General features: G+C 45.4%; 1 protein-coding gene across 1 annotated transcript in view; it reads right to left on the reverse strand.

Annotated features, from left to right (window-relative positions):
• The window catches only part of ascc3 (activating signal cointegrator 1 complex subunit 3), a 220,671-nt gene that overhangs the window by 30,531 nt on the left and 176,525 nt on the right, over nucleotides 1-13,615 (reverse strand). The window contains exons 33-36 of the mRNA XM_074654885.1: nucleotides 13,063-13,200; nucleotides 12,504-12,624; nucleotides 11,867-11,999; nucleotides 8,787-8,912 (exon numbers count right to left, since the gene is read on the reverse strand). Of these exons, the coding sequence (XP_074510986.1) occupies nucleotides 8,787-8,912; nucleotides 11,867-11,999; nucleotides 12,504-12,624; nucleotides 13,063-13,200 (518 nt within the window). The remainder of the gene's footprint in view (nucleotides 1-8,786; nucleotides 8,913-11,866; nucleotides 12,000-12,503; nucleotides 12,625-13,062; nucleotides 13,201-13,615) is intronic.

Below are 13,615 nucleotides of genomic sequence, written 5' to 3' on the forward strand. Positions count from 1 at the left end.
GGACACATGAATTTGCAGGGTTAGCCAATGTCAAACTGTCTTGCCATAGCTGCACTGAGGGAATGGAGAGTAGAGATGTTCCGATCCCATACCAGTGAGATATATCTTCGTCTCTTTTGGGCTTTCTTTGTGGAATTTATCTCGTCGTTGGAATACTGTTTCCAACGTTTGCTGCTGCGATTCGTCCTTTTTCCCCCCTTTGCCTTGGTGAAGTCGTCGTGCTCTTTCCCATGATGCGTCTTCAAATGTTTTTGACACTAGTGCCCCTTGAAACAGAAGCCTTAAATACTGTCCATATCGCCATTTTACTTGTTGGATTCTCCACTTTGAAATATTACCAAATTGCTGACATTTTCCTCGCTCTGACTACCGTTACCGTTGCACTCCCCACTAGCACCACACTGTTGTTCGCTGCTCTAAAACAGTAGTTGCCAGTGGAAGCCATGATACCTCCATCCAGCCTACATAGACTGGCATACTCGCCGATACCCAATCCCGAATTTTGGGCAGTATAGGACGCATTCCTATACTGGTATCGGTATTGGTACTACTCTAATGGAGAGCCCAAAACAAAGGGAGCTATTGTAGCCTATTTTAGCTGCGATAAACCATCCATAACCCCGCTCAGTGGAAGAATTACCTGCTCCACAGCAGAGGCAGGATTTGCAGACAGTAATGGCTCAACAATACGTTGTACAAATATATCTCCTTAATAAACTGTGAGTTTATTGTCTTATCAGTTAGCAAGCTAGCTAGCTAGCTTGGAAATTTACTAGCATATTCCCAGCTGACAAGCATATCAACAGTTAGCTCGTCAGTAGTATTAGTTCACCAGGTTACAGCTACCAGCCGATCTCCAACCTTCCTTTCCTCAGTAATATAGTATATTGAATTAACTTCACTGTGCCACTTTCCGGTGTGAACTGGGGTTCATCTTCAAGTTGTACTAGTTAGTCAGTTATACAAAAAAATATCATAAAGAGTGATTGCCTTGATATGATATAATACAGGATATGACTGAAAACCAAGAGAAGAGACTTGACAGGGGTTTTCTCTCCCCAATGATGTAACATAACTCATTAGGGCCTAATGTAGAACCCAGATAACGGTGAAATGGTGCAGTAAAATGGCCTGTCACTACTGCATTGTTGCTGGTTAGAGTTTACACACTGTTGTGGTGTGAAGAAAAGCCACAGCCTGAAATTATTACCTGAAATAAGACAACCAGTGGCCAGCCAAAATCGGTTCCATGCTCAGCACCGCTAAGTAAGAGTTACCACATGAGGCTCAGCAGAAAGTAATCAAAGACATCCCTCATTAGCTCATAATGACAATATTTGTGCATGGTGTGTGCACGTCAAATAAGAGAACAAGAAAACCAGGCTCTGTAGGTGATACAATGGAATCTTTTCAACAATTAAAAGGAAGAGGTTTTAATATTTATGGAACACGTTTTTAGTATTTTGATAATCTCTACTTGGTATTTCCATGTATCCACCACGTATCTGGGTCCGGGTTGTGGTGGCAGCAGTCTAAGTTAAAGCCCAGTAGTCCTCCACCTCCCCCAGGGGCATACCAAGACCTTCCCTGGCCAGATACTATTTATAATCACTCAGCTTGCTCTAGGGTTCCCCCCGGTCTCCTTTCAGTTGGATGTGCTTGGAATACCTCCACCGGGATGCGTCTAGGGATGATCAGGATCACGCCCAAACCACATCAACTGACTCCTTTCAATGTGAAGTCCACTTAATACTTGTACACTGGATTGGCAAACTCTCATGAGCCCTCCAGCACTCTTGCAATAGAAAGATCTCAGTGGAGCAGCTCAAAGTAAAGAGCTGGTTCACTGTCCCATGACCTGGACGGAATCTGCATTGCTCCTCTTCAGTCTGAAGCTCAAATTGTCCATGTTGGTCTGGTCTTCTGTCCAAACACAGAACAATTTCCCGGTAATAAAATAGCAATAGATCCAAAACAATGTATTTTTGGTGCTAGCTCCTTGCCTAGAAAAATATCTTTTTGCTTTGTTTTTCCTCAGGGTTTTGTTTTCTTACAGGCTCTCTCTTGTTTTGTGGCTGCGTGGAAGAATAGGTATATACAAAATTTACATTTTGAATGTATACAGTATATGTCTATGCTGTGATAGCAGTTTATGTTAAATAATTGGTGTTCCTCAATTGATCCAAAGTATATGTTGCCTCCATGACATGTTTTGTTTTGTTGGTAAAAAAATTAAATAAAAAAGAAAAGAAAATGAAAATGGTAATAAAATGGGTTATTACCCTGAGAGCCAGGGGAATCAACCACCTATGGTCATGAAAAGAGACTAAAAATGTTGAAATAAAAAAACAACAACAACACTATACCCAAGTGGAGCTTTAAGTTGTAGAGAAAAGTAAAGCTAGAATTACCGCCTCGTGGTTGTACGCCTCCACCAACCAGTCAAGTGTCAGTTTACATCCATGTCTGTCCAAAATGTCCTCACTTCATCAGTTTTTCCGTTAGATATTTGTGTGATAGTGTCATAATTAGCATATGAATTATTGAGTTATGGCCAAAAACCCATTTTGTGGTCACAGTGACCTTGACCGTTGACCACCAAATTCGAATCAGTTCCTCTTCGAATCCAGGTTTGAGCCAAATGTGAAGAACTTCCCTCCAGGCGTTTCTGAGATATCACTTTAACGAGAATGGCCGAGTGGTCGTTTGTTGTTGGACTTCTGTGCTAGTCATGGATTGTCCATAACGAACACCATGTTCGAACATAAGGATGCTCATAAGTGTACGTGGTACCAGAGCACCCTAGGCCGAAGGTCGATGATCGATTTTGTAATCGTATCATCTGATCTGAGGCCGCATGTTTTGGACACTCGGGTGAAGAGAGGGGCGGAGCTGTCAACTGATCACCATCTGGTGGTGAGTTGGGTCAGAGGGTGGGGGAAGACTCTGGACAGACCTGGTAAGCCCAAACGCGTAGTGAGGGTGAACTGGGAACGTCTGGAGGAGGCCCCTGTCCGAGAGATCTTCAACTCACACCTCCGGCGGAGCTTTTCTGGCATCCCTGTGGAGGTTGGGGGCATTGAACCCGAGTGGACGATGTTCAAAGCTTCCATTGCTGAAGCTGCGGCGGTGAGCTGTGGTTTTAAGGTCTTAGGTGCCTCAAGGGGCGGCAACCCTCGAACACCGTGGTGGACACCGGTGGTCAGGGAAGCCGTCCGACTGAAGAAGGAGGCCTTCCGGGATATGTTATCTCGGAGGTCTCCGGAGGCAGTTGCAGGGTACCGACGGGCCCGAAGAGCAGCAGCCACTGCCGTGACGGAGGCAAAGCAGCGGGTGTGGGAGGAGTTCGGAGCAGCCATGGAGAAGGACTTTCGGTCGGCACCAAAGTGCTTCTGGAAAACCATCCGGCACCTTAGGAGGGGGAAACGGGGAACCATCCAAGCTGTGTACAGTAAGGATGGGACACTGTTGACCTCAACTGAGGAGGTAATCGGGCGGTGGAAGGAGCACTTTGAGGAACTTCTGAATCCGACCAATACGCCCTCTATGGTAGAGGCAGAGCTGGAAGCTGATGGGGGACCATCATCAATTACCCTGGTGGAAGTCACTGAGGTAGTCAAACAACTCCACAGTGGCAAAGCCCCGGGGGTTGATGAGATCCGCCCAGAAATGCTGGAGGCTCTGGGTGGGGAGGGGCTGTCTTGGATGACACGTCTCTTCAACACCGCGTGGAAGTCGGTGACAGTGCCTAAGGAGTGGCAGACCGGGGTGGTGGTTCCCCTTTTCAAAAAGGGGGACCAGAGAGTGTGTGCCAATTACAGGGGTATCACACTGCTCAGCCTCCCTGGTAAAGTCTACTCCAAGGTGCTGGAAAGGAGGGTTCGGCCGATAGTCGAACCTCAGATCGAAGAGGAACAATGCGGATTCCGTCCTGGCCGTGGAACAACGGACCAGCTTTTCACTCTCGCAAGGATCCTGGAGGGGGCCTGGGAGTATGCCCATCCAGTCTACATGTGTTTTGTGGACTTGGAGAAGGCATATGACCGGGTCCCCCGGGAGATACTGTGGGGGGTGCTGCGGGAGTATGGGGTGAGGGGGGCACTTCTCAGGGCCATCCAATCCCTGTACGCCCAAAGCGAGAGCTGTGTTCGGATCCTCGGCAATAAGTCGGACTCGTTTCCGGTGGGGGTTGGCCTCCGCCAGGGCTGCGCTTTGTCACCAATCCTGTTCGTGATATTCATGGACAGGATATCGAGGCGTAGTCGGGTGGAGGAGGGTTTGCAGATCGGTGTGCTGAGGATCTCATCGCTGCTTTTTGCAGATGATGTGGTCCTGTTGGCATCATCGGTCTGCGACCTCCAGCACTCACTGGATCGGTTCGCAGCCGAGTGTGACGCAGTCGGGATGAGAATCAGCACCTCTAAATCTGAGGCCATGGTTCTCAGCAGGAAACCGGTGGTTTGCCTACTCCGGGTAGGGAATGAGTCCTTACCCCAAGTGAAGGAGTTTAAGTATCTCGGGGTCTTGTTCGCGAGTGAGGGGACGATGGAACGTGAGATTGGTCGGAGAATCGGAGCAGCAGGGGCGGTATTGCATTCGCTTTACCGCACCGTTGTGACGAAAAGAGAGCTGAGCCGGAAGGCAAAGCTCTCGATCTACCGTTCAATCTTCGTTCCTACTCTCACCTATGGTCATGAGGGTTGGGTCATGACCGAAAGAACGAGGTCGCGGGTGCAAGCGGCCGAAATGGGTTTCCTCAGGAGGGTGGCTGGCGTCTCCCTTAGAGATAGGGTAAGAAGCTCAGTCATCCGTGAGGGACTCGGAGTAGAGTCCTTGCTCCTTTGCGTCGAAAGGAGCCAGTTGAGGTGGTTCGGGCATCTAGCACGGATGCCTCCTGGGCGCCTCCCTTGGGAGGTGTTCCAGGCACGACCAGCTGGGAGGAGACCACGGGGAAGACCCAGGACTAGATGGAGAGATTATATCTCTACTCTGGCCTGGGAACGCCTCGGGATCCCCCAGTCAGAGCTGGTTAATGTGGCCCGGGAAAGGGAAGTTTGGGGTCCCCTGCTGGAGCTGTTGCCCCCGCGACCCGATCCCGGATAAGCGGTTGAAGATGGATGGATGGATGGGACGGACGAACGAACAACCTGAAAACATTATGTCTCCGGCCACGGCTGTCACCGGCCACGGCTGTCTCCGGCCACGGATGTCTCCGGCCGCGGCTGTCTCCGGCCACGGCTGTCTCCGGCCACGGAGGTCTCCGGCCACGGAGGTCTCCCTCCACGGATTAGAAGATTGGTTTAGAAGAAGGTCATTTTACAGTTGTCTGCATAATGAATGTAAACCTTTAAACAATCGCCCACTTGTCATATTCCATTAAAACAAATGATGTGTTCATGATCATCCTACAGAATCATTTATTTTGCAGTCAGGAGCAGGGAGGTTTAATCACACCGGAGCAGCAGTTGAGATGTGTAATGGTCACATCTAATGTGTGCTTAATGTTAAGTATTCCTTTCATTCCCATCGCTCCACATGTTAACAGCACACAGAAAGTGTTTATTACTGAACACATTTCACAGATCTGTACTGGCTGTCTGATTAAGTCATGGCCATTAGCATCATCACCATTAGGCTCCTGATGGCACAGGGAGCCAGCCTGCAGACATTAACTACACCCATGGGACCCTGTGTCCCCGTGTCCCCGTGATAGATTAGCTGTTCACATAGAAAACACAGCTGCATGGAGATAACGGTGTCCGGGGATCTGCACTAATTTAAGACACCGACTATCATCTGATGCAACATGAAGCTGGAGTTAAGAGAACTGTTGATTAAAGAGCAATAAAAGCTAAATATGTTTGTCATACTGGAACCAAATTCAGTTTTGATTTAATGGAAGGTCTGTGGGTCTAACTTAGTGTCAACTCCAAGTGCAAGTGGTGTAATACAGGACAAGGACAGTCAGTCCATCTCGTGGTGGGAATGTTGCTACACCCACGTATTGTATTTTTCTTTCTTTGCTGTATGTTTGATGTTATGCCAATTATTAAAGAATCTATAGAACTAGTCAAAGCCACTCTCCACTGATACACAGTCACTATGGGTAGGAGAGTGGCAGCCAGACAAAAACCAACCCATGGCGTCATGTTATTTTACACTAGTTGGCTACTTACAGTATCTCTACTTTCTTTATTACCTCCGCCGAGGCCGAAGGCCTAGGAAGGAGGTTATGTTTTCACCAGCGTTGGTTTGTTGATTTGTTGGTTTGTTGGTTGGTTGGTTTGTTGATTTGTTGATTTGTTGGTTTGTTGGTTGGTTTGTTGGTTTGTTTTTTGTTGGTTTGGTATTTATTGTTTCATTTATATTTAGAATACAAGATTCAAGGAAACATATCAAATTTATCAAAAGAAAATATTGTTTTGATGTTTATGAGCTCACTGCTGCTACAACAAGCTAACTGTTGCTAGATATGTTTTTCAACTGGGAATCGGATCCCAAATGGGACGAGCTATCAGGACCCAGCCTGTCAATGATGGGATTCATTGTCAACTTGGGCCATGGTTACTGTGTGCAGGTTGCTGCAGATTATGGGATAGGGGGATGTTGCAACAAGCCATCCGGTCCTTGTGTAACCCCAATAAAAGCTTTGTTTGTACCTCCAGCTTGTTCTCGGTTGGTGTTGAGCTTTGCCGAGGCTGTCACTTGTGATTTTCATGGACACAATCTTGAGGTGCAGCTGAGGAGTGAGGAGCATCCAGTTTTGTGTCCTTAGGGTTGAATCTCTGCTTTCTGCTGATGATGTGGTTCTGTTGTCTTCATCGACCTGTGACCCTGAGCACACACTGGGATGGTTCTGAAGCCAAGTGTGAAGCAGCTGGGATGAGAATCAGCACCTCCAAATCTGAGGCCATGGTATCCCAGAAAACTGTGGATTCCCCCATTTCTCATAAAACTCTTTACGTTTTACGTCTTTACATTTCAGCAGGCCACAGGCAGATTGGTGCAGCAGAGACAGTAATGTCTCAACCCTCACTGTCTCTATGGTCATGAGTGTTTGGTATATAAATATAGCCCATCTGAACTAGCAGTGGTTTGGAATAACCAAGGTAGAGGTGGAGGAAGTAGCTTGGGAGATGAAGGTCTGGTCTACTATGCTTAGCTTGCTACCAATGCGACCTGAGCACCAAATAAGCAGCAGAAAATGGATGGATGGGAATGTAATTACATGTTTAAAGGGCCTGCAGATATGTCAGCACTGACAAGTGATTAAGTGATACTTAAGTGATAGTACTATTATGAATATCAAATGATAATACAGTACCAATTATTGTTATATAATAATAATAATATTATTACTAATTACTAATAATACTAATAATACTAAAGCTAGTAATAATACATCCACTAATAGTCTTTGTAATAGTGGTAGCTGCAGTAGTATTCCTGTCCTTGGTCTCACTAGTGTTAGTGAGTTTCATCTGATGGCGAGAGACATTCGAGTTTGGAGCGATACAGAGTGGAATCATATCAACGGTTGTGGTCCACCTTTAAAACCAGGATGTTGTGTTTACACGGTCTGCACCAGCCAAAAGATGAGCATAAATGCAGTATGAGGCTTTCCACCAATCCTGGAGGAACACTAAATCCTTCTCATTGAATATTGACCCCCAGCTTGAATCCATAATGATGAGTGTCTGGTTCCACCGACCTGTACTGGTCCAACCCTACTGCAGGCCTCAGTCAGGGACTGAATGGTAAATGTGGGATGACAGCCGTGCAAATACCAACAGGCTGGAATGTTCTGGAATGGTCTCTGTCTACACAGCAGATGTCTGACTGAAGAACATGGCACTCTTCTAACCAGGTTGTGAGAGTACGCCAAGAATGTGTGCATGTGTGTTTGCTTTAGTGTTGAACTGCATGATCTGCTGCAGTTGGTCATGATCATAGACTATATATATATATATATATATATATATACAGTATATACCTGTGTATATATATATATATATACTATAAAGATGGACGACGCTTCTCCTCTTCCTCCCACTGTACAGAAGTGAAGCCAAAATATCCAGATACAGGAGCCGCCATCTTGACATTTTGACGTCATTTGGAGCCAGAGTCTACGTAGTAGTGATCGAGGGGGGGGGCTGGAGCCGCGGTATCGAGGCTCCGCCCACACACCCGCCTGAGCCAATCACAAGCCGAGTAGGGTCGCAGCTTGTTAGCGTGAGCCATCTAGCTGCTACGTTAGAAAGACACAACAACTGACCATAATATCTCTATTAATACATTCATGATCAAACTGATGCATGTTCTATTACTCAGACTGGTGACGGTTATGGAAAGTTAAAGTTATACCTCCTCTCTCGTAAAATTCAGAACCTTCGGCTGCGACTAGTTCACTGGCAGCTGTCAATCACAGCTGTCAATCACAACTGTCAATCATGACGTCTCACTCCCTTTTATAGCATCAACTAACTCATTAAAACCAAACCGATCAGAGAAGTGAACACTTGAACATCCATCAGCGTGATCACATCTACCTAAAATGACAGAAACCATCTTTGGAAATATGTATTTGACGTCCACTTTGACTTTTTGGTTTGGCCCATGTCCCATCTGCTAACATGTAGGGGGCGGGATTTATGAGCTATACTGCAGCCAGCCAGCAGGGGAACATCCAGATGTTTTGGCTTCACTTTAAGGGAGCTGTCATGTTGTCCATCTTTATACACAGTTTATGGTAATGATATGTGGTGTGAGCACGTTTGCCTAACCTGGGGTTCATCACCAGCCTTCTGAAGAAGTAGGTCCAGGTGATGTAGTCCATGGCATCCTGTTTGGATGAGATGGTTCCTGCAGCAATCTCAGCATTCAGATGGTCTGACAGCACACTGAGGAGGCTGGGGATACAACATACAACACACACAGACTTACAACATGATATCAACTAGTCCAGCTGGATACAAACAGATAGAAGTCTGTACCACCAAGTAGATTAGCCCATTAATGGATTAGTTGTTGAATACTCGATTCTGATTCGTCAATCACGGCGTTCTGCGGTCTGTTATTTCTGTATAGCAGACCGTTGCTATGTATAGCAGACCGTTGCTATGAATAGCAGACCGTTGCTATATATATATATACGTATATATATATATATATATATATATACTGCATATATAAAATATGGCATGCCGTTTAGGACATTATTGTATATATATATATATATATATAGAATGAAACCTGAGAATATTAAATGAAACATGAGAATATGGAATGAAACCTGAAAATATGAAATGACAAGTGAGAATATTAATTGAAAATATTAAATGAAATCTGATGTCATCGAGGCGCTGCCGCCATCTTGTGCTTTCGATGTGATTAATCCGTACGGATGTTGCTGCAAAAAGTGTGACACTATGAGCGAGTCAGCACGAAATCGAGTGTCAGCAATCCTTAGTAATGATGAGATAATTAACACTCTGGTGAACGTGCGTAGACTACAGGCCAAGATAATGCTGGTAACACAACTGTTCATGGCCGTTAGAGGAAAACCCACTGTTTCTCTGCATCTGAATGACGTGAAACCTGGTGAAACTGACAGCTATCAATCAGACAACTATGGTGGTGAAGATGTGCCAGGTGAGTCTGACAGTACAGGGTTCACTGCAGCGACTTTACACACACACACAAACTATATGAAAACTCATATTGTACTTGGTGATATATGCCCAGTTTTAGAAGAGATTATTGAAAGGTGACAATTCAAGATATGTAATATAATGCTGAGGCAAATATGTATTCTGCTGTAGATTTATCATGATTTAATGTTTTTCTGCTGAGTCAACACACTTGTAGGCATGATTCACTCTTCCCTCCTCTTTTGTTTGCAGAAGTAAGTAACCTCTTTAAATGTGCATGTGGCACCTATTCATGTCAATAATAGCCTACTGTATATCAATTCATTTGAATTCATTTATAACCCCCTGGACCTTAGTAGGTCATATGTGTTTCAGCAAAATGTCTGCTCATGTTTAAAACTTTCTGCACATTCACTGCATTATATGCCATTATATTTTTAGATTTTGTATTATCACCTGTTTTTGGCAACACGTTCATGTTCTGAAGAACACATCTATAGACTAGTACATTATGAGGGTTATAAACTGGAAAAAAGTTTGGAAACTTGTGTTTGGTGGATTATTTCTCTGTTGTAACAATGCTAATGGTCATTGTATTTTACATAGTTGGAAAGCCTGTTTATTTACCTTCACAATGATGTCCAACTTGTAAGGATCATGCATTTGTGGGATGAGCAGCACAGCTGATTATTTGGGTAGCGCCCAAGAAATTTTTTCCAAAATGGTCTGCCAATGGTAAACAGTGTATTCTCATAAGGCTACCAGGAAGCCTGCAATGACTGCCCTTCACCGTCAGGCCCGTTTGCGCTGGTGTCGACAACACAGACAATGGAACCTGAACATGTGGGGGAATGTCATGTTCAGTGATGAGTCCAGGTTCTGTCTGCCAAAGTTGGATGGCAGGGTCAAAGTATGGAGACAACACGGAGAACGCTATGCTGATTGTTGCACCGATGGAGTAACAGCTTTTGGTGGGGGCTGTGTCATGGTGTGGGGCGGCATCTCCCTCACTGGCAAAACAAGGCTTGTCATCATTGAAGGCCATCTCAATGCAGTGAGATATCGGGATGAGATTCTGCAGCCAGTGGCGATCCCATATCTCCACAATCTGGCACCTAACTTCATCCTCCAAGATGACAACGCTCACCCCCACAGTGCCAGGGTTATCACAGACTACCCCCACAATGTGGGAGTAGAGAGAATGGAACGGCCTGCCAAGAGTCCAGACCTCAACCCAATTCAACACTTGTGGGATCAGCTTGGGCGTGCTGTACGTGTTAGAGTGACCAACACAACCATGCTGGCTGACCTGCAACCAATCCTGGTTGAGGAATGGAACGCCATCCCACAGCAACGTGTGACCAGGTTGGTGACCAGCATGAGGAGGAGGTGCCAGGCTGTTGTGGCCGCGTATGGATCTTCCACCGCTACTGAGGCTCCTGACGGTGGATTCAATCAATCAATATGTCTTGTTTGTTCCTTGTTACTGATAGAGAGTTCAATCATCCAATCCACCAAACAACTCAAAACAAGAGTCAACACCAACAGGAGAATAAACTGTTTACCATTGGGAGAGCATTTTGGCAAATTTTTCTTGGGCGCTACCCACATAATCAGCTGTGCTGCTCATCCCACAAATGCATGATCCTTACAAGTTGGACATCATTGTGAAGTTAAATAAACAGGCTTTCCAACCATGTAAAATAAAATGCAAATTATTATTGGAAATAATTATTAGATTATTTATTATTGAAAATCATTGAACAACACAAAACAATGACAGATATTGTCCAGAAACCCTCACAGGTACTGCATTTAGCATAAAACAATATGCTCAAATCATAACATGTCAAACTGCAGCCCAACAGGCAACAACAGCTGTCAGTGTGTCAGTGTGCTGACTTGACTATGACTTGCCCCAAACTGCATGTGATTATCATAAAGTGGGCATGTCTGTAAAGGGGAGACTCGTGGGTAACCATAGAACCCATTTCATTCACATATCTGGAGGTCAGAGGTCAAAGGACCCCTTTGAAAATGGACATGACAGTTTTTCCCCTCGAAGGTTTAGCATAAGTTTGGAGCGTTATTTAACCTCCTTTGCAACAAGCTAGTCGGCAGTTTTTCCCCACTGTCATACAGGAACAGATTAGATCTTGTTCTATGTACAGCCCCCCCCTGATGAGAGAAGACAGCAGACATGTGACTGTTACCTGGACTCAACGGGGAACGGCTCATAGAGGAACTTCTTGTAGAAATCCTTCTTGATGTCATGAACGAGGATAACCGCCTTGCCCTGGTCATCAAACTGAGGCCGACCTGCTCGCCCCATCATCTGTAGAACATCTGCACACACAGCACAGCACATTCAGAATTCTCCAGAGCTTAATGTTTTTAAAATGAGACTGTTTCCCTCAGTCTGTTTCCACAGTTTAGATAAATGAGATCAATCAGATCCCTTCAGTCTTCATTAAGGGATCATTCATTACATTGCTCACATTACACACTTATAATGAACACATGTATTCTGTTATAGTAGATGTACTAAATTCCCCAGCCAGGCATAGTTAGGGCAGCCTGTAGTGCTGTTGGGTCTTCTCTGGGTCCTTAGCTGTGTGTAGCAGCCTCATTCGGAGTTGAGTCATGGTACGCGTGCACGAGAGAAAAACCACATCATGAGCTCAACTTTAGAAAACAGTTTAACAGCATACTCTGTCATCACTGCTTCTCATCGGAGCCCCCGGGGTGAAATAGACATAAATTAGACTGGCACCTGCTCTAAGCTATTGATCACAGTAGATTCAAACACACTGTACTGTATGAGCCATGAGAAAACACCTGACTGTGTACCTGTGATGGGGTAGTCCACGTAGCGCCTGGATTTGCCATCATAGTATTCAGTTCCCTTAACGACCACCAGGTGAGCAGGGAAGTTCACCCCCCAAGCGAGAGTACTGGTGGCAATCAGAACCTGAGGACAGACGTGAACACTTACTGGAACCATGAAACACAAGTTAAATACATTTAAAATGATTTCATAAAATAGTATAATATGAGTCATTTAAGTGTTGAGGAACAGATGGGAATATTGGTAAGATGTACACGCAGTGTATCTATCGCATCCATTACAGATCGGTCATCATTCAATCAGTGTGTAAGTTGCTGTCTGCATACAGCCTCATCGTCCCCTTTTCAAGGGAAATGGGAATATTTGAAGTACACACAACAACTTTCACATGTTTTTTTAGACCAAGGACAGCGTTTTAAACTGACAACCAGCACAGTACTGACCATTTCTGCAATAGAACGTCATGAATGGAACAGCGCGACACGTCTATCAAGGTTACAACGCTGTTTAGAGGTAAGTCACGTAGTCAGATCAGGTGTGATGTGCAGTGGGAGGTCCTACCTGGATCTTACAGTTGACAAACAGCTCCTCCACAGTCTTCCTGTCTCTCTCATGCAGGCCTGCGTGATGCATGCCGATCCCAAAAGCCAGCGTTAGCTTCAGGTTGGAATCCCTTACTGTGGCGATGATAGCCTCTATCTAGAGACGAACCAGAGCAGAGGCAATGATAGACAGACGGACACAATCCCATTACTAACTGACCGACAGGTGTCATGAATGTCACAGTTGAGTGCTGACCTGCCAGACCATGACACTGTAAACTACACCAAGTATGACTGTAGACCAGCCCCTATTACTACACCAAGTATGTCAAGACCGGCTCCTATTACTACACCAAGTATGTCAAGACCGGCTCCTATTACTACACCAAGTATGGCCGTAAACAGGCCCCTATTACTACACCAAGTATGTCAAGACCGGCCCCTATTACTACACCAAGTATGTCAAGACCGGCCCCTATTACTACACCAAGTATGTCAAGACCGGCCCCTATTACTACACCAAGTATGGCCGTAGACGGGCCCCTATTGCTACACCCAGTATGGCCGTAGAC

This window comes from Sebastes fasciatus, chromosome 12 (assembly GCF_043250625.1).
Source record: "Sebastes fasciatus isolate fSebFas1 chromosome 12, fSebFas1.pri, whole genome shotgun sequence".
Taxonomy (NCBI): domain Eukaryota; kingdom Metazoa; phylum Chordata; class Actinopteri; order Perciformes; family Sebastidae; genus Sebastes; species Sebastes fasciatus.